General features: G+C 43.6%; 1 protein-coding gene across 1 annotated transcript; it reads right to left on the reverse strand.

Annotated features, from left to right (window-relative positions):
- Positions 1 to 164: 164 nt before the first annotated feature.
- Positions 165 to 11,485, reverse strand: CD3E (CD3 epsilon subunit of T-cell receptor complex). Its single transcript, XM_066360767.1, has 9 exons — positions 11,317 to 11,485; positions 11,092 to 11,203; positions 9,208 to 9,228; positions 7,653 to 7,667; positions 5,121 to 5,144; positions 4,494 to 4,712; positions 2,706 to 2,873; positions 2,107 to 2,153; positions 165 to 823 (listed from the first exon to the last, which is right to left on the reverse strand). The coding sequence occupies exons 2-9, from the start codon at positions 11,138 to 11,140 to the stop codon at positions 767 to 769; spliced, it is 600 nt and encodes a 199-aa protein (XP_066216864.1). The 5' UTR covers positions 11,141 to 11,203; positions 11,317 to 11,485; the 3' UTR covers positions 165 to 766.
- Between the last annotated feature and the right edge of the window lie 9,240 nt (positions 11,486 to 20,725).

Below are 20,725 nucleotides of genomic sequence, written 5' to 3' on the forward strand. Positions count from 1 at the left end.
GTACTCTCTTCAAAGAGAGCTTCAGTTAATGCCCTCCCCAATGTGAAAACAGGTAGTCCTTGCCTTTGGGGTCACAGCTGGGAATTTCATCAGAAGTAAGGAGGGACCTGAGTTTCAGGAAGCAAGCCAGACTCTCAGGGCCTCCCAGAAAAGAGGGACAGCAATTCTTTTAGCCAAATACACTTTATTATTTTTTGCCTCCCAGACAACATGGAGCCTCGCACATACATGGAGGTGAAAATGGCCATTCAGGATCCTACTGTGGAGACAGGGAAGTGAGAACAAAGGGTTGACCCTGGGCCAGACCTCTGCCAGCATTTACCCAATGCATTCCCACTAAGGGTTGCCAGAGAGAGAACTGGGAAAAAAGAAAGGGAGATGGAATATTTACGATTGGGGGCAACCATCTATGGTTGGGTATGCAGAAAAAGGAGGGCACTAAGGGAAGAGTAACATCCACCAGGGAAGGAAGGAATTGAGAGTGGTGGTGAATGGTAGAAATAAATACCCTGACAAGAGCGCAGGCCGGGCATGAGGGTGGTAGTAGAGATAATATTTCAAAGAACAAGGCAGCAATATCTTAGGATTGGGTTCCAGCAGAGAAAGCAGGGAGGAGAGCACGACAAGACTGCAGATGTGAGTTCCACACTAGGCAGAGGAACAGTTCTGTGAAGTCCACACTTGCCTAGGAAACATGGAGTAGCTGGGTGCCGGGAGAGGAAGAAGGCAGACGTGGGCCACTGGGAGACAGGGTCCTCAGGGGCTGTCAGATGCCTCTCTGGTTCAGTCCAGAATACAGGTCCCGCTGGCCTTTCCGGATAGGCTAGGGGTGAAGAGAGGGGGTGGTCAGCAAGATGGGAGGAAGTAGTTCTAGTTCTTAAGAAAGCTGACTCTCTGAAAATCTAGCTTTAGTACAATGGAAAGAACCTTAGACTAAGAGTCAGGAGGCAGACTCGAACTTTAACTTGACATTGACTGGTAATAGACTTGATCTGGTCACCTTCTTCTGTGAGTCTCAGCTTTCCCATCTCAAAAATGGGACTTTAAAGACCCACTTCTCAGGACTTTTGTCATAATTAAATAAAGTCACTCTTGGGAAAGTGAATACTATATATTTGGTTGGTGCTCAATAAATATTTGTTGAGTTTGTTCAAGTGTGATATTCAAAATATTTAACAATTAGTAGTGTATACACAGCAGCCAATCAGACAAATCCTGATGGTTTTCTGAGTTAGACAGTAACTCTTCAATTGTCAAATCATGAGAAAGTTCAGTGGGGGAAAGGCTGTCATGTTTGGCAGTATGTGTTGGGGGTGGGGGAAGCTTGGGGTCATTTATCAGTGAAGTTATTAAATAATTCAACAACTGGGCCTGACTGGTGGTAGCACAGTGGATGAGCATCAACCCAGAATGCTGAGGTCACCAGCTCTGAGTGGGCCTGTCAACTTAAGTGTGGGGTCTCTGGCTTGAGAAGGCATTGTCCTCATGACCCCAAAGGTCACCAAGTTGAGCCCAAAGGTTGCTGGCATGAAAAGCCCAATGCTGCTGGCTTGAACAAGGGGACACTGGCTTGGCTGGAGCCCAAGGTCCGATCCCTGGTCAAGGCATGTACGAGAAGCAATCAATGCACTACCAAAGTGAAAGCAACTATGAGCTGTTGCTTCTTGCTTTCTTTCATCCCTCTCTCTTCCTTCCTGATGCTCTGTCTCTCTCTAAAAAAAATAATAATTCAACAACTGGTGTAGCTGTACATGCTCATTCCATTGAGCATGCTGGTGGAATGTCAATCCTGAATTTATCATGTTAGAATTTATGTTATTGCCATGGCTATGTCCCAGCTATTGAATAAATAAGCCAGAGAAAGAGGAGTGTTGTCCCTGCCCCCCCCCCCCCCCCCCCCCCGTCCAGCTGCCCCATGGTGGTGGAAGACATGCAGCCTTAGAGATGGCCCTGTTTTACCACTAAGGAGACAGAGGCAGGCACATGGTGAATTCTGCTGGAGCACAGAGCGAGGGGCTTTAAAGAGTCTGGCAAGCCGGATGAACAGCCCTGCCTGTCCGCCTCTCCCATAGAAAGACTCTATCTCCCCACTATGTCCCTTGTTACCTCATAGTCTGGATTGGGAACAGGTGGTGGCCTCTCCTTGTTCTGTCCTGCAGAGGAAAGGGGGAAGAAAACTTTGTTTCAATGCGGGAACGTCGATCTTGCAGCAATGAGAGCCAGATCAAGGATGGCAAACTGGTTCATTCTCTCTTCTACTCCCTTTTCCATTTCAGCCACCTTATCTCTTTTCTTTCATCCCACTGCTAATGCTCCCAATTCTTATCAGTTTGTGACTTCCCTCAGCTCAGGGTCCTTCCACTATTCCCTTTCTGATGGAAGAAGGGAGAGGAAAAGGCAGAAACTAATGTCCCAAAGTCTCTCTCTCCACAGACAGCAGGTGGAATCTGATATTACAGAACACTGACAGCAATTGAGGAAGCCCACCATGTTAATGAACATTTTTGCACTTTTCTAATGTGGAAAGGAGAAGAATATCCTGAGCTGTGAAACCTTCTTTCGAGATCTTGGCAACACAGTGCATGTTCTATAGAAGCAGTCTTGAGAAGCGGTCTTGACCCAGTTACGGACTTGCTGCCCTTCCTGCCCCAGGCTGGACATCCCCTTCGGTGGGAATCTCCTTCCTCCCAACTCCGTGTTCTTACCAATGGGCCTGCCGCCAGCACCTACTCTTCTGGTCACAGGCTTGGCCTTGGCCTTTCTATTCTTGCTCCAGTAATACACCACCAGCAGCAAGCCCAGAGTGAGGCAGATGTCAGCTATGATGATCGCAGCCACTGCTATCAGATCCACCTCCATGCAGTTCTCACACACTGCGGGCAAGGGGGGTATGGGGAGAAAAGGACAAATCACCCAGAAATGAAGACATAGGGACATTGGAGATGACAATGGAACAAATGAAGGATTCTCCCTTCAATACTCACATGCTGGCCATAGCCAGAGTAGAGCCCTCCCTATTAATATGTTTATAACAACAAGCAAAGTGTGGCTGTTATGGGTAGAGGCTCTGGCGTCAGACAGTCTGGGTTCAGGTCCCAGCTCCATTACTCAATAACTATGAGAACTGTGAAATGTGTTTTCAGCTGCCAAAGACTCTGTTCCTTCATCTATAAAATGGGAATAAAATAGTACTTAAATTGGCCTGACCGGTGGTGGTGGTGCAGCAGAAAGAACCTTGACCCAGGACGCTGGGGTTTCCTACTCAAAACTGCTTGAGAGCTTGAGCATGGGCTTGCCAACTTGAGCTTAGGGTTGCTGGTTTGAGCAAGGGATCATCGACATGATCGCAAGGTTGTGGCTTGAGCCCAAAGGTTGCTGGCTTAAAGCCCAAAGATACTGGCTTGAGCAAGGGGTCACTGGCTTAGCTCAACCCCCTCCCCCTGCATCCCTCTCCTCCCGCCATTAGGGCATGTATGAGAAACAATCAATAAACAACTAAAGTGAAGCAACTATTAGTTGATGCTTCTCATCTCTCTCTATGTGTCTACCTTAAAAAAAAAAAGGTACTTAATTTATATTGTTGTTGAGAGGATTACATGAAAAAAAAATCCATGGCAAGTCTTTGGTATAGTGCTTGGAAGTTAATATGCACCAATAAATGTTAGTTAGCATCAGGATTTATTATTACACCTGAGCTTATGACATTTTATTATGGTAGCTTTTTTTTTTTTAGTGAGAGAGACAGAGAGTGGGGGGACAGACGGGGCTAGACAGACAAGAAGGGGGAGAGATGAGAAGCATCAATTCTTTGTTGCGGCACCTTACTTGTTCATTGATTGCTTCTTCATATGGGCCTTGACCAGGGGGCTCCAGCAGCATGAGTGACCCCTTGCTCAAGCCAGTGACCTTGGGCTCAAGCCAGTGACCTTGGGCTTCAAGCCAGCGACCTTTGGGCTCAAGCCAGTGACTATGGGTCATGTCTATGATCCCACGCTCAAGCCAGTGACCTCACACTCAAGCTGGTGAGCCTGTGTTCAAGCTGGTGACCTCGAAGTTTTGAACCTGGGTTCTCAGCATCCCAGGCTGACACTGTATCCATGCACCACCACCTGGTCAGGCTATGATGGTAGCTTTGTGTCTCTTTTGCAAACCTTCTGAAGAATTTACCTCTGGATAAAGCATCAGATGAGCTCATATCAGTGCATCATTATTCTGGATGTGCCATAATGCAAATGACCCAATCCTATCTCTTGGTAAATTGTTTTAGATCAAGTGCTGACTGAGCTTACCTAGACAGGACCATATTGGTGTTTAATCTATATTTCAGAAAACATTGATGTTATGTGGCCCCAGAGAGTTCCAGTATTGAGTGTAGGAGAAACACAAAGATGCCAGTGGACTGTGAGTTGGGTTAGGGGGAAAAATTGAGAAGCCCTTCTGAAATGATCTTTCCTAAAGAGCCTTGTAGTGCTTGTGCTGGAGATCTATATTACCTCTTGCTTTTAGGTAGAGATAATGGCGCTCATCGTTCGAGTTGCTTTTGTAGCAGGAATAATAACCACTGTTTTCCATTTCTGAAAAATTATCCAGCTCTAGGTGGTGTTCCTCATGATTATGTTTTTTACCATTTATTTCCCAGTTTACATTTTCAGTTGCAAAATCCTCAGGGCACTCTAGCTTTACAGTGGTTCCAGAGATGGAGACTTTATATGCTGGGGAATGGGAGAGAAGAGAAGGGAAATTGGAAGGAGAAATCAGTAAGATTTCAGAAAAGGCAGATTAGTAACCAACCAAATGCAGAAAGTTATCTGACATTCAGGTCTTAGATTTTCTTGTCAAAAGGAAACTCTACTGACTAACGGGTATGAAAGAGGGGTTATACAGAAGAGAGACTAGAGAAACTTATGAATGTGAATTCAGATTTTAGGCATGGGCCGGGGAGAACAGAAGTAAAGAAAGCTCTATAAAAGTCCCTATTTGCAATGTTTCTAAAATGGGAGTTGGATACATAATAGTGAGAGGACCTCAGTTCTTGGGATTACCTCTTCTCAATCAATCCCTTCCCTTCCCACTGACCTGCTTCCTCAGACACAGCTTACCTCAAAGAATGATAAACTTACATTTTATAGTATTTTGAAGTTCACCTGAAAATTAAAAAAGGAAAGGATGGTAAGAAACTAACCTTGGTTTAAGTTTAAATTGTAAGTAAAAACTTTAAAGTTTTTACTGGACACTATCCCCAAGGATTCCCAAAGAGGGCCCATGCTTTAGGAAATCACAGGCCTTAAAGGTGGTATATGTAGTTAGCCCATGAGGTTAGCAGATAGACACAACTCAGATACATCAGATTGAGAAAATACCAGCATATGCTTCTTGATCTAGATTCACTGAAGCTCAGAAAGTCTTCAAATCCTAAAGCTGAAAAATTTTAGAAGTCTTCAAGTGTATCCTCTTGTATTAGCAAGAACTGTATTCCAGATAGATATGACAGCATCTTCTCAGAGATAAAGACCTTCACATTTTTGAATTGCTGATTTTTGGGTTTACCTAATTTTTTATTATTCGAAAGTTCTTTCTTATAAATAACAGAATCCTTCATAATAGAGATCAAACATGTTTTCTTCTTATGCTGTACCTTATTGCCCTTAAATAATATGAAGCACTAAACATATTTTAAGGGAATGGTTCTTCCAATAAAAAGTGGCTTTATTTTAAATATCCCTGAGTACAATCAATCCTCAATTATTTTTGTTAGGTATAGGAACTATTGGTGTGGACAACTGAAATCCATTATAGAAATGGAAGATCCAGCTACAATCCCCACAGCAGGCGGTTTTGTCTAAAGGATGTGGGGCTGGGGTGCATCTTCATCTCCTGGAAGACTTGTGGCTGGGACACTGGGCAGCACTAGCCTATGTTTGACCCTGGATGTGACAGCTAGAAGAGAGGTGGTGAAGCTCAGAGACAGTCTTCTTTCTGTTGGGGGTATTTTGCTACAGTATGCTATTGGGTACAGATCACTGGACTGAGTCAGAAATTCTGCATTTGAATTCCCAATCTGCCTTACGCTGTGTGATCAAAGGCAAGTCGCTTAACTTCTATAAGCCTCAGTTTCTTATCTGGAAAATGGAGCTAAAACATCCTCCTCACAAGGTATTTGTGAGAATTACATGGACTATGAAGGCAAAAATAGATGAAGCACAGAAGATGCTTAGGAAAAACATGAGTGATTTCCTTCTTTTCCTTCTTAAGGTACTGCTAAAATGGAGAACAGAACTGAGTTCTGACCCAGTTGCTCAGACAGCTGACCAGCTGAGATCATATGGAATGTAAACCAGTCACTCTCCATGTTTACCCATCTGCTAATAATTAGGAGTTGAGTATAACAACAATAGATAGTTGATAGTATTTTGACATAGAAATAATTTTTCAGCACTGATATTTTTTAGAAATGTTAAAATGAACTAGAAATCATAGATAAAATAATTTAAAAGTAAATAGACATTTTACTCTGTTTGGTGTGTCTGATGGAAGGGAAAATATAAAGAAAATTGTTCACAACTTTTATTGGCACAAATTTAGTAGCAGACTTGGACTACACATGCTCATATAAGAGCCTAGATGTTTATGCTTAGAAACAGGATGTACGCTCACAAAGGTTTTACACACATCCAAAGACAGCGTTTCATAGTGGTTTAGAATATGAACTTCAGTATCAACTACATCTGCATTTACTTTTATCTCTGTGATTGGACTATTTATTTTCAAATCTAGTTTTGTTTTTTTTTAATCTGTAAAATAGGAATGTTAACTGAGGAAATTCAGGTAAAATATTTAGGGTAATACCTAGAACATATAAGCTCAATAAACTTTAATGCTTATTATCTAGTCTGTATGCTTCCCACAGAATAAAATCTTAAATTTACCAACTGCCTTTGATATACCAATGCTCATAGCAATCCTACAAGCTACATATCATCATTATTTCCATTTTGCACATGATGATGGTGTGGTACAGAGAAGTTAAATAAATTATTCAAAGAAACTCAGCAAGTTTGAAGTCCAGCTAGGATTCAGATATGGCGGTCTAGCTTCAGAGTTAGATTCTTGACCTCAGCCTTAACTCCTCTACCTAAAATACTCTTCTTCCCTAAAATACAAGCTCATTCTTTTTAAACTTGGCTCAAGAATCACCTCCTCTGGGGAGCTTTCCCCGACTACTCTCCGTAGAGTTGAGCACTTCTTTTTATATTTTATTTTATGCTGTATCTATCCATATATATGATCACTTATTCATTAAATAAAAAAAATTCATTGTGCACCTATTCGGTGCCAGGTACTGGGCCAGGTAAATTAATCTCTGCCTTCAGTGAACTCATGATTTACATAAAAACTTGTGGTGGCTCTAACCCTCATCCACATGTATCTTCTTCCTGGAATGTGTGCTCAGGGATACACATCATGCTCAGTTATGATTAAACAGGACAGCAACAAACAAACATAGGCCCTTCTTATACACATTCTATGGGAAAATAATAGTAATTTTCCTCTAATAGTTCTGGCTGTCAGCATTTTTTTTTACAGTGCTTGTTCTCTATGACTATTTGGTTCCACATTTGAAAAGAGGTTGTACAGAGCAAAAATCCTCTTACCAGTATCTTCAGTCTCTGAAAAGGAAATAATAAAAAAACACATTAGCAATACTTCTATAAGCTACTACGATCAGATCCTGCTCCCATGGGTTAGATCTGTCCCTTCAACCTTTAAATGATAGTAGATCTTTAAATTTCCCATGGCCGTATATAAAACATCAGCATGGCTATATGTGAAAAGCTGTTTTGGGCCCTATGGCCTACATCAGGGGTCCCCAAACTTTTTACACAGGGGGCCAGTTCACTGTCCCTCAGACCGTTGGAGGGCCGGACTATAAAAAAAATATGAACAAATCCCTATGCACACTGCACAGATCTTATTTTAAAGTAAAAAAAAAAAAAAAACGGGAACAAATACAATATTTAAAATAAAGAACAAGTAAATTTAAATCAACCAACTGACCAGTATTTCAATGGGAACTATGCTCCTCTCACTGACCACCAATGAAAGAGGTGCGTGCCCCTTCTGGAAGTGCGGCGGGGGCCGGATAAATGGCCTCAGGGGGCCGCATGTGGCCCGCGGGCCGTAGTTTGGGGACCCCTGGCCTACATTAAACAACTGATGGCTATTTATAAAAATGAATTCTAAGTAATCATTTCACAATATAGACACCAAATCATTACAGTGTACACCTTCAACTTATACTACATTATATGTCAATTATATTTCAGTAAAGCAGGGGGGAAAACAGACCTAGTATATGTGTTGTTCAAGTGAGCACTAAGACAGATCTCTTTTAAACATCAATCAGATGCTAAAAAAAGATTCAGCACTAAATGGCTATAGCATGCAGAAGAGATGAGCTCTCCTGAAACGAATCAGTGCTTTTTGACATATCCCATTTGTCATGAATGTAACACTAAAGCATGCTGCATGGCAAGAAAAAAAGAAAAGAAAAACAAAAGGGATCCCAAGGACACTACAAACTAGGCAGTGTAATGGAATGGAGATTGGCATGGTGAGTGTCTTTAAACACAAAATTGTTTCACTCACTTTGGAGGGGCTGATTAAATAGAAAGGTTTTAAATAAAAAAAAGTGTCCAATATTGGGACACACTTTTTTTGTCTCTACTGCTATAATTGAGAAAGTAAGTCCAGGCTGGGCATACCCATATGCATGTGCACACATGAACACATGTGTGCAAACAGAATATTTGAACTTGAGGTTCTGAACGTGCACTTAGATGCTACTCCAGAGGCTTATTCATGGAATCCCATGCGTTCATTCAAGCCACGTACCCTCTGAAAAATCTCACATCAGATATGAAAAGCAAGCAGATGAAAACTGTTGGCACTTTCAGTTTAATTTAATAGTCTCATTTTTTTTCCTTTTGAATAGTTAAGACTCATTATTTCCTATAATCTTTGTCATTTCCCTCTTTTTGACTCTAGCCATAAGTATCTCGAGACTCAAAAGAAAAGGCAAAGAAGAAGACCATAGAAACCCCTTTAACTGGTCTCTGTGGAAACCCTGTAGGAGGTCTAGAGAAAGCTCTCCTCATAACCACAAAGAAGGCTGGGCTGATTTCATAGCAAGCAAAGAGTATTTCTTACCTTCTTGCCCCCAAACACCAACTAGAAAATAAATAATAAGATAAAAAGAGTTACTAAATGTGTGAGTGCCTGAAATTCCAAGCAGAAATAGTGCTGTGGTCTTGTTCACTTCTGAACACCTAAAGTCCTGCCCAAACTTGGCTGGATCAGTCATTCCTGTACCCCAAACTCCTGATGCAAGAAAGCATCTGGCGTTAAACACGAAGACAAGTATTCAACAAACAGAAGTTAGAAAAGGCTGGGCTGCCTTTTGGGTGACTGGAGAAATAGCAACAGAATTTTGCAGCCACACCTTCATTTTGGGACCTGGTCTCTGACTGTGGAAGAAAAACAAGCTCTTGGTTAGGTACAAGCAAGAGATTCTTGTTCCATCTCTGGCTCCTGTTTGTCTGATGTTTCATTTTTTCCATTTGTTTTGCACTTGAGACAGAGATGCAAATGTTTGAAACTCTGATTACTCATCAGCTACAGCCTGTGCATAGAAGATCCTGATCCCATGTCCACTGGGCCCTTCAGATCCCCTCACTCAGCAATAACATTCATTCACAATGACTGAATTTTCCTGAAAGCGTTCCGTATACCTGGACCTCTATTTTTTTTTTTTTACCAATAGCTTCTGCATTGGGTGAGACATTGCACCCCTCTGTCCCTCTCCTATACCCAGAGCAGACTGGGCACATTCTCATTCTCCTGGTGCCAAAGCTTTAGGAGAGCTTGGAGCTTTGATATTCATTCTCTCCCCCCTCCCCCCACCCTCCTCTTCCCCTTCTCCTCCTGTACATAACACAATTTATATTATAAGCCTGTAAGAAAATTCCTGACTACTTCCTGCAGGAGTCACACCTGGCCCCTTGACACTCAAAATGTGTTCCTTGGACCAGTAACAGACTAATAAATCTGACAGTTTATAGAAAATGCGGAATTGCAATCCCTCATCCAGACCTGATGTACCAGGAGCTGCAGTTTAACAAGATCCCAGGTGATTTGCGTGTAAATTCAAGCCTGAGAAACATAAGATGAAGCAGGAAGTGGAGACCTCATGGCAGTGGCTATGAGACAGGGGCCCAGCTGTGACAGCATTTTCTAGGTCTCTGAAATAAAGCCATCGTGAGCCCTTTGCCTCCTGCAGCGCAGTCATTATGAGCACAGGCCTTGCAGATGGATAATCTGGATTCTCCAGATCAGCATTAGCACTCACTGTGTGGTTTTAAACAAGTAATTGAACTTCTTTGAGTATCAGTTTCTTCATCTATAAAATAGGGAAGGTAATGTTTACTTCCAAGGTAGAGGTCAGGATTAAATTCGTTAACATAGTATCTGGAACTCAGTAAACAGCAACTTTAAAAAATTGTATTTATCTTATATGAGATATTGGGAATGCTCTTGGTTATTTATCAGTTATTCCACCTTGCTTCAGAAAGGATTAAACTAATTTGAAAGCTTTCAATTAACTGTAAAGAACTGAAAGTTATGAAGAGTTTTAAACTGAAAGTTTTATCATCTCACACACAAAACTAGCTACACCCTGTGTAAAGTTTGGATTTGCCTGTCTAGTCTTCTCACAACAAGAAACAATGGTTGGCTCTTCTAATCTCTCTTGTATGAGTTCGGAAGTGCTGGGTGGTTCACTGCAGAACAAGTCCTCTCCTGAAGGCATAGAATCATTTTGTTTTCAGCAGATAGATTCATCCCAACTGTTTTTCTTTGTCGGTTCCCTGAAAGGTCTCTGAGGCCTCCAGCCATAGTTCCCTATGCTACCATCGCACAAACAGTTCCTACATCTTCTAGTACATGCCCCTTGGTACCACTGGGCAGCTCCAGGTTAGGCTGTGAGCCTTGCTATAATCTGGAGAAACACCACCTGCTTCATTCCATCCCACTCACCTGATAGGAGGCAGAGTCCCAGAACGCCCAAGAGATTTCCTGTCTGCATCGTTGTCTCACAGGACACTCACTTTACCCAAGATGGCGGAGGCCAGTTGTTGGCTTATTACTTCTGAAAACAAACCAAAAGACTTTTTCAACCCACCCCCCCTGAAGACGAGGACCCTGGGGCTATTTTCCCCAATGCTGGGATGAAAAATGGGGCTTGATAAGAGGGAGACTCACCATTTTCCGAAGCAGGCACCTAGGACCGGGCGGGGAGGCGGGTTCCTGAACCCCACACAGGAAGTGTGAAGGGCCTCTGGGCCTGCAGGGTTCAACGTCACTTGGAAACGTTTGAGGCAGAGGCAGCCACCTGTGTTGGCTGGGGAGTGTTGGGCCCCGTATCTTTTCATAGGACAAGCAAGAGGACTGGCAGAACTTGAAGGCACGGTGAAAAACGCAAACAGTCTAGCTGCTGGGGCCTCGTACAGTGCACCTCCACACTAGGGATCTCTTCTCCACATACCCCTCCCCCAAATGAGCTGTGACAGGAAGAGAGAGGAGCACTTCATGTTTCATGGTGCATGCATGGAGCAGAAGGGTGCAATTACCTTATTAACAAAAGCTACTTGGCTTGGAAGTACATATTGGCTTAAAACCATGAGATGCCTTTTTTTTTTTTTTGCCTATAATTTGTTTTTAAGTGAGAGGAGGGGAAATAGAGAGACAGACTCCTGCATGCGCCCCCACTGGGATCCACCCGGCAACCCCTGTCAGAGGCTGATGCTCAGCTAGCCCATCTGGGGCCATGTGAGCAACTGAGCTATTTTTAGTGCCTGAGGCAGCAGAGGCTCCACAGAGCCATCCTCAGTGCAGGGAGTCAATGTGCTCAGTTGAGCCATGGCTGCAGAATGGGAAGAAAGAGGGAGAGAAAGAGAGAGAGAGAGAGAAAGAGAGAGAGAGAGAGAAGGAGAGGGGAAAGGGGGAGAAGCAGATGGTCGTTTCTCCTGTGTGCCCTGACGGGGAATCAAACCTGGGACTTCCACACACTGGGCCAATGCTCTATCACTGAGCCAACCAGCCAGGGTCACCTATAATATTTATAAAAATATTCAAAAACAATATTTAATGTTGGAAAGGGTAAAAAATGAGTCTCAAAATCTGCTCACATGAGTGTAAACTGCCTTTCTTGATATTTAAGCATGCATCCATCACATGCTTACTCTATGTCAGCCACTGTGCTAAGGGCTTTACCAATATATCTCATTTAATCCTCAAAACAATCCTGTAAAATAGGGATTATTTTTACCCCCGCTTTGTATGTGAGCAAACTGAGGCTCAGACATGTTATCCAACTTGTTACAGAGCTGAAATCCCAGACCACATTTTGGTAAGTTCATTTATTTAGTAAATATTTAATGTCTACTATCTGTAGTGTACACAAGGTGCCAGTGCTATAGTAGTAACATGGTAGACAGTCCTTGTGGAGGATGGAAAGGAATGTGGGCATTAAACAGACTATTTCAGGAGATGGATGCTGAGAACGAGGAACTACAGGTGCAGTAGGAGTGATAAAGTGTGCCTAATATAGTACAGGTGGTAGAGAAGTCTCCCTGGGAAGCTGACATCTAAGCTGAGATGTGATGGATAAATAAGGATAAGCGAGGTGGAAGGGAAAACAAGTAAAACAGTCCAGACAGAGGGAGCAGCGTGTTTGAAGTCTGGAGATAGAAAGAGAAGCCCATTAAGAAATTGGAAGTCCAGGATGGCTGGTTACTGAGAGTGAGAAGAAATGGCAAGAAATGGCGAGAGAAGGGCGATGGGAAGCATCTGAGGGTTTAAAACAGGGAAATGACAGTATAAAATCCTCTAAAAGTTTTGAATGAAAAGCAGTTGTGGAAGTAATACATGCATATGTTAAAAAAAAATGAAGGGCACAGAGGGTATATAGAAGACAGTCTTCTGTCCCACCTTGCCTCAGTCTTATTCCTCTCCCTGGAGAAAATCACTTTTAGCTTAGGAAACTTTTTTCTTTCTTTCTTTCTTTCTTTCTTTCTTTCTTTCTTTCTTTCTTTCTTTCTTTCTTTCTTTCTTTCTTTCTTTTTCTGGTTACTGTATTATCTCTAAATGTGAATTCTCCATCATTCAGGTCCTCTAGGTTTGAGATGGAGTTTGTGCATAGATGGCTCCCTGAGGGCACACAGGAACAGTACCTGTTAGGAAAGGAAGCAGGACTGGGCAGTGGGAGAAGATGAAGGACGTGAGGTAACAACAGAGATCTCCCCCAACCCCCAAAAGAGTTCTCAGGCTGGGCTGGCCCTTCAGAATGGTCCTGAACTGAGGCAACTGGCATAGCAGATGTGAGCTGTTCCCAAGAGAAGAGATGTGAACTTGGGTGAGGCAGCTGCTTGGCTGAGGACAATTCCTGTGAAAGGACTCAGCTGTGACCCTCTGGGGACAAGCCCAGCAGCCTGAGGAGTGAGCGGTCTTCACAAAGGGGACCTGGGTGGCACACAAAGCACACACTGTTTACTTCTTGCACTACTCAGGTTCACTTGCTATATGATAATTTCATCCCAGCCTTAAACAGCCTTTTCTGGACTCTGTTGGTCTCTTTTCCTTAAGAAGCTTAGAAAAGGAAAGTTAGTGAGACAAATTATGGCCACTGTCATGGTAGCCCCATCTACGTCATCTCCTTCCTTTGTTACCTATTCTGGATGGCTTCCAGCCTCAGCTAGCACTTCTGCTGACCTGAAGGAAGACATAGCTTGAGGCGGCTGAGCCCCTGGTTCTGATGGTCTTTTCAGGCTGTAAGCTTTTGCATTCTTTTTTAAAATTTTTAAAACTTTTATTCATTTTAGAGAGGAGAGGGAGAGACAGAGAGAGAGAAGGGGGGGGGGAGGAGCTGGAGGCATCAACTCCCATATGTGTTTTGACCAGGCAAGCCCAGGGTTTTGAACTGGCGACCTCAGCATTTCCAGGTCGACGCTTTATCCACTGAGCCACCACAGGGCAGGTAGCTTTTGCATTCTACACACATTCTCTGCTCCCTGAGGCCCTGACTCCTCCTGATAATAAGCAGATTCATTCTTCTGGGAGAGTGAATTTGTTTTTCCTACTGGTCATCGGCAGTGGTAAGCAGCAGGTGTAGCTTAGTTTAATAGGACTTTTGCTGTGTATCATGGTGGAAGCATTCTATCTCTGGAAACCATAGCCTCTAGAAACTCAGAATCTAGAGTTAATGGGACAAAGAAGCACACATTTCGTAAATGGTTCACTAGGAGTAATGGTAAACTTGTATAATTTTACTTCCAACCCTTAGTTCCTGGATGCATATATTCTACCTCCTGGGAACACTATACCATATAGTCATTGACTTAAGATGTATGCCCCATCCTAAAGGATAGTGCCCAGCCTGCAGGTTGTCATCTCTAAGTTGATACCTTAGCTGGCTCTTCCATTGATCAGCCAGCATGCAGCTTCAGGATAATGTAGTATATGACAGGACCAGTGGATCCCATGGTTATGTCTATATACTTTTGTTATAAAGTGGGTCCAAAGGTCTGTTGTAATGCTATACAAGATCCAAGGCTGATGGGTCAGAATATATGTGAACTCTTGGATAACAGGGTTAGCTGAGACATTGCAGGCAAGGAACAAGCCCTTATCCAGAATATGTAGCAATTTTTAGCAAGTGAATTGAGCCATTTCCAGGTTTGTTTTGGAAGGAGTCCAAACACGAAGCGGCCAATAAATAGCTAGTTTCCTCCAGGAATGGTCCCAAATTGTATGATCATCACTGGACTCTTTTTGGCAGCAGTGATAGCTAGATAAGCCTTGGTGTGTGGGAGTCCACTCTGTTGCACCCACTAAATGCCACCATAGTGACTACATTCATAACCCCATTGCCCTTGTATTAGGATGACCAAGGACAGAGGCTAATTATCATTAGCTGCCAAGTAATTATGCTCTACTTTGTGTTGTAGTGCTTCTTCCATGATGGATGTTCTCTGATGGGTGTTCACATGTGACATAAAGACCTTCACCCTTTATAATGACTCCCACAGATCCATACCTGTAATGTAATTTATATTACATGTAATGTAACCTGAAGAATGTTCAGATTATTCAGGACCCTTCAGACTACATTATGACAGAGATTGAACATAGCCTCAGGCAAGATAAAAAAAGTATATTGTTGCTTGTGTGTGAATGCTTTAATAAAGATATCACATTTGGCTTAGTTGTTGTAATTGGAACTACTGTTTGGCTAAGTTTGCAGTAGTCTATGCATGCACAAAAATTCCTCATTTTGCGAAGTTCAAATTAGTGAATTAAAAGGGGTTATATTAGGGCCATCATCTCTTCATCCTTTAAGTCATTTTTTTTTTTTGACAGAGACAGAGCGAGAGTCAGTGAGAGGGACAGATAGGGACAGACAGGCAGGAAAGGAGAAAGATGAGAAGCATTAATTCTTTGTTGCAGCTTCTTTGTTGTTCAGTGATTGCTTTCTTTCTTTCTTTTCTTTTTTTTTAAAAGAAGTTGGAGAGTGAAGTACTGTACAGTGAAGTAGAGTACCAGTTTGGGAAGTGATTTAGAGACTGTTTATTTATTTATTTATTTTTACAGAAACAGAGAGAGAGTCAGAGAGAGGGATAGATAGGGATAGACAGACAGGAACGGAGAGAGATGAGAAGCGTCAATCATCAGTTTTTCGTTTCAACACCTTAGTTGTTCATTGATTGCTTTCTTATATGTTCCTAGACCGCGGGCCTTCAGCAGACTGAGTAACCCCTTGCTCGAGCCAGCGACCTTGGGTCCAAGCTGGTGAGCTTTGCTCAAACCAGATGAACCCGTGCTCAAGCTGGTGACCTTGGGGTCTCGAACCTGGGTCTTCTGCATCCCAGTCCAATGCTCTATCCACTGCGCCACTGCCTGGTCAGGCTAGTGATTGCTTTCTCATATGTGCCTTGACCAGAGGGCTACAGCAGACCAAGTGATCCCTTACTCAAGCCAGCGACCTTGGATTCAAGCCTGGGACCTTGGGCTTTAAGCTAGCAACCTTTAGGCTCAAACCAGCAACCATGGGGTCATGTCTATGATTTCACACTCAAGCCAGTGACCCTGTACTCAAGCTGGTGAACCTCTGCTCAAGTCAGATGAGCCCATGCTCAAGCTGGTGAGCCTCTGCTCAAGCCAGATGAGCCTGCGCTCAAGCTGGTGACCTTGGGATTTCGAACCTGGGTCCTCCGGTCCCAGTCCAATGCTCTATCCACTGTGCCACCACCTGGTCAGGCCATCCTTTAAGTCTTTCAAAGTGACACTAACCTCTGCCTTTCCCTTTAAGGTGCAATAGTTTTTTGATTCACAATCACAAACTTTCTATGACTTAGCTGGGAGTCATAGAAAGTTTTGGGGGCTTCTACTGGATTTCCCTGATATAATACTGTTAGCTCTTTTTTTTTTTTTGACAGAGACCCAGATAGACAGGAAGGGAGAGAGAGGAGAAGCATCAATTCATCGGTGCAGCACCTTAGTTGTTCATCAATAGCTTTCTCTATGTGTTTTGACCAGGGGGCTATGGCAGAGCGACTGAGCTTGCTCAAGCCAGAGACCTTGGGCTCAAGCCAGTGACCATGATCTATGATCCTATGCTCAAGCCAGTAACCCCGTGCTCAAGCTGGTGAGCCTGTGCTCAAGCCAGCAAACTTGAGGCTTTGAACCTGGGTCCTCGGCATCCCAGTTTGACACTATATCTACTGTGCCACTGTCCGGTCAGGCCAATACTGTTAGTTCTTACTAACAGTCAAGGAACTGCTCATTGTTATGTCTATGAATGCCCCTTGGACCATTTGAAAGTCATGTGAGGGCTCTGGCTGTTTGGCTCAGTGGGAGAGCATCGGCCCAGAATGTGGATGTCTTGGGTTCAATTCCAGGTCAGGGCACACAGGAGAGGCAACCATCTGCTTCTCCACCACTCTCGCTTCTCTCTCTCCCTTTTTTTCTCTCTCCCTCTCCAGCAGCTGTGGCTAGACTGGCCTGAGTGAGTTGGCCTTGGGCGCTGAGGATGGCTCCATGGCCTCCACCTCAGGTGCTAAAAAAATGGCTCTTGTTGCAATGGAGAAACAGATCCAGATGGGCAGAGCATCACCCCCTAGTGGGCTTGCTGGGTAGATTCAGGTCAGGGCACATGCGGGAGTCTGTCTCCCCCTCCTCTCACTAAAAAAATAAAAATTAAAAAAAAATATATAAAAGAAACTTATTTGAGATGTAGGACAATACTTTGTTTTGCTGACCTGTTCTGCACATTGCAAGATGCCAGTATTTAGTTGACTATATGTCCACACATGTCCAAAATACCATCTAGGGAGCAGTAACATCTCAGTTGAGAATTGCCATTCTAGAGCCTTCCTTTGTCCTGGGTTCATTAGAATCTAACCTTCAGTTTCTTCCCAAAATGAACAGAAGGAGGCAGCAATTGACTAGGAAATCAGCATTATGGGTACCAAATGCTTGCTGTGAGATGCCTCTACTCCTCTGAACTTTGCTCTCAACCTTTACCACAAGCTTGACTAGACTAATCTGAAAGCTCATTCATTATGGGGAGCCTATTTATGCATGTTCTCCCCTCTGGATTCCCAAATGGTTCCCATCTCCTTTCAGATTCTAGCAAACTCAAAGTTCCTAAGCAGGGACTCTATTTTTTTTTTGGGGGGGGGAGGATTATTATTATTATTATTATTATTATTATTTTTTTTTTTACTGAGACAGAGTCAGAGAGAGGGATAGATAGGGACAGACAGACAGGAACGGAGAGAGATGAGAAGCATCAATCATCAGTTTTTCATTACGACACCTTAGTTGTTCATCGATTGCTTTCTCATATGTGCCTTGACCGTGGGCCTTCAGCAGACTGAGTAACCCCTTGCTCAAGCCAGCAACCTTGGGTCCAAGCTGGTGAGCTTTTCCTCAAACCAGATGAGCCCGCACTCAAGCTGGCAAACTCGGGGTCTAGAACTTGGGTCCTCCACATCCCAGTCTGACGCTCTATCCACTGTGCCACCACCTGGTCAGGCTCAAGGTATCTTTTGATTTCTTCCTTGATCTCATTGTTAACCCATTCATTGTTTAGTAATGTGTTATTTAGCCTCCATTTCTTTGCATGTTTTTTAGATTTTTTCTTTTTTCTTTTTCTTTTTTTTGTATTTTTCTGAAGCTGGAAATGGGGAAGCAGTCAGACAGACTCCCGCATGCGCCTGACCGGGATCCACCCGGCACGCCCACCAGGGGCGATGCTCTGCCCATCCGGGGTGTTGCTCTGTCATGACCAGAGCCACTCTAGCACCTGGGGTAGAGGCCAAGGAGCCATCCCCAGCACCCGGGCCATCTTTTGCTCCAATGGAGCCTTGGCTGCGGGAGGGGAAGAGAGAGACAGAGAGGAAGGAGAGGGGGAGGGGTGGAGAAGCAGATGGACGCCTCTCCTGTGTGCCCTGGCCGGGAATCGAACTCAGGACCTCTGCACGCCAGGCTGACGCTCTACCACCGAGCCAACTGGCCAGGGCTAGTTTTTTTCTTGTGATTGATTTCTAGTTTCAGACTGTTATGGTCAGAGAGATTTCAGTCTTCTAAGTTTATTGAGCCTTGTTTTGTTTATTAACAGGGTCTATCCTAGAGAAGGCTCAGTCAGTGAAAGAGCCTGTGGTGGAGTCAGGAGGATGGAGCTAGTGGATCTTGCCTTAAGGGGAAGTGTCTATTAGGCTTCATGAAAGTGGTGGATATGGCCTCTACACTAGAGCCACAGGTCTCAGTCTGTCCTGGATTTTCCCTCTGACTTCAGCAGGGCAGAGCTACTAGAAGTTGGATGGATCCTTAAGATTCAGTCTGCTGGTAGCCAGGAAGAGTGGTTCAACTGTATCTCTCATGAGGGGGGAGCACTAGTCAGATTCTCAAGAAAATGGGGGGAATAGCTCCCACATCAAAGCCAGAAAACTGAGTCACTGTCACCCCCTGAGTCTGTCTAGACCTCAACTCCCTGGTCAATGGTGCTGAATCCTCAGCAGGTTGGGGCAAGAAGGATTTCCAAGGGTGGTGCAATTACTTTTCCCCAGGTTGGTGCTACATAGAGGAGAGTTCTCTGCCCCAAAAACATGTAGACTGCAGTATGGGAGAATTACTCAGCCCAGGGGTGTTAATGCCTGGCCTCGCCCTGCTCTCTCCCCAGAGCTGCAATCCTTAGGTGCTTCCTGTGACTCCATTCCACTTGGCCTTCCCTCAGCCAGAGCCCAGGGTAAATGGCTACAAATGAAATTTTGTACTTTTGCCCTTTAATAGGGTGCCCACGTCTATGCAGGCTCCTGTCTTTTTTGGCAGACATAAACCTGTCCACTTTTCACAGCTGAATGCTATGTGGGAGCCTCTTCTCAGCTCTTGTACTCTGGGCTGGTGAGACTGGCTTGAGGTTTAGGTACCACACTTCTCAGGGTTAACTGTCCTTCACAACTGACATATCTCTCCAGAACTTCAGCTGCTACTTGTGGGAGTGAGGCCAGACGTTTTGCATCTCTGCCCTTCTTACCAGTCTCAATGTGGCTTCTTCTATGAATGCTTGGTTATAAGACCCTCTTCATTTAGTCTTGAGTTGGTTTTTCAAGAAGACTGTTAAATTTAGTTACAACTCCAGTTTGATAATGGGAGGAAGTGAGTGTAACAGCCACCTACTCTGCTTTCATTGTTTTTTTTTTATAGTTTTATTTAGACAATTAATTTTAACAGGGTGACACTGGTCAACCAGAGCACATAGATTTAGAGAAAACATCTCCAGATCATTTTCTGCTTTCATTTTGGATCTCCTCTCTTTGAGTTTTCATTTCCTTAAGAAGGCTCCCATGTCATGAAAAACTTATATAAATTTGTAGGCTTTAAATTACAAATAAATTTGTAGGCATAAATAATTTTGTATAAATTAATGTCTTTCGCCTGACCAGATGGTGGCACAGTGAATAGAGTGTCAGACTGGGATGCAGTGGACCCAGGTTCAAAACCTCGAGGTTACTGGCTTGAGAATGGGCTCACCAGCTTGAGCATGGGGTTGCTGGCTTGAGCATGAGATCATAGACATGATCCCATGGTCCCTGGGTTGAGCCCAAGGGTCACTGGCTTAAAGCCCAAGGTTTAAACTCACTGGCTGGAGTCCAGGGTTGCTGGCTTGAGCAGGGGGTCACTCACTCTGCTATAGCCCCCCTATCAAGGCACATATGAGAAAGCAATCAATGAATAACTAAGGTGCCACAATAAAGAATTATTGCTTCTCATCTCTTTCCCTTCCTGTCTGTCTGTCCCTATCTGTCCCCCTCTCTGTCTCTCTATCACACACACAAAAAATTAATATATCTTTGTCAGTTTAATTTTCAGACCCAGCTAGGGATCTTAAGAGGGTTGAGAAAGAGTTATTTCTTTCTTATACTTTGTTGTAGAAATGCAAGGGCAAGAATTCAAGGTTATAGCTATAGATTTCCAATTACCATGATGGGCATCTATGGGTTTTATCTATATATTTCAGGCAGAGGACACAGAAATAGGTATCAAAAAAGAGTGGCTGATTTAAGATTTTATAAATATTTAGTACCTGATAAATATTTGGTGTTTCATGTGC

Source organism: Saccopteryx leptura, chromosome 1, assembly GCF_036850995.1.
Source record: "Saccopteryx leptura isolate mSacLep1 chromosome 1, mSacLep1_pri_phased_curated, whole genome shotgun sequence".
Lineage (NCBI taxonomy): Eukaryota > Metazoa > Chordata > Mammalia > Chiroptera > Emballonuridae > Saccopteryx > Saccopteryx leptura.

What these genes read in the sequence shown, in the direction of transcription:
- CD3E (XM_066360767.1), bottom strand. Translation starts at nt 11,140, where the DNA reads ATGCAGACAGGAAATCTCTTGGGCGTTCTGGGACTCTGCCTCCTATCA. An exon ending in TCTCTACCTAAAAGCAAGAG is followed by an intron (nt 2,874 to 4,493) that starts GTAATATAGATC and finishes CCTTGCCCGCAG; the next exon opens with TGTGTGAGAACTGCATGGAG. An exon ending in TGCTGGCGGCAGGCCCATTG is followed by an intron (nt 2,154 to 2,705) that starts GTAAGAACACGG and finishes TTTCCTCTGCAG; the next exon opens with GACAGAACAAGGAGAGGCCA.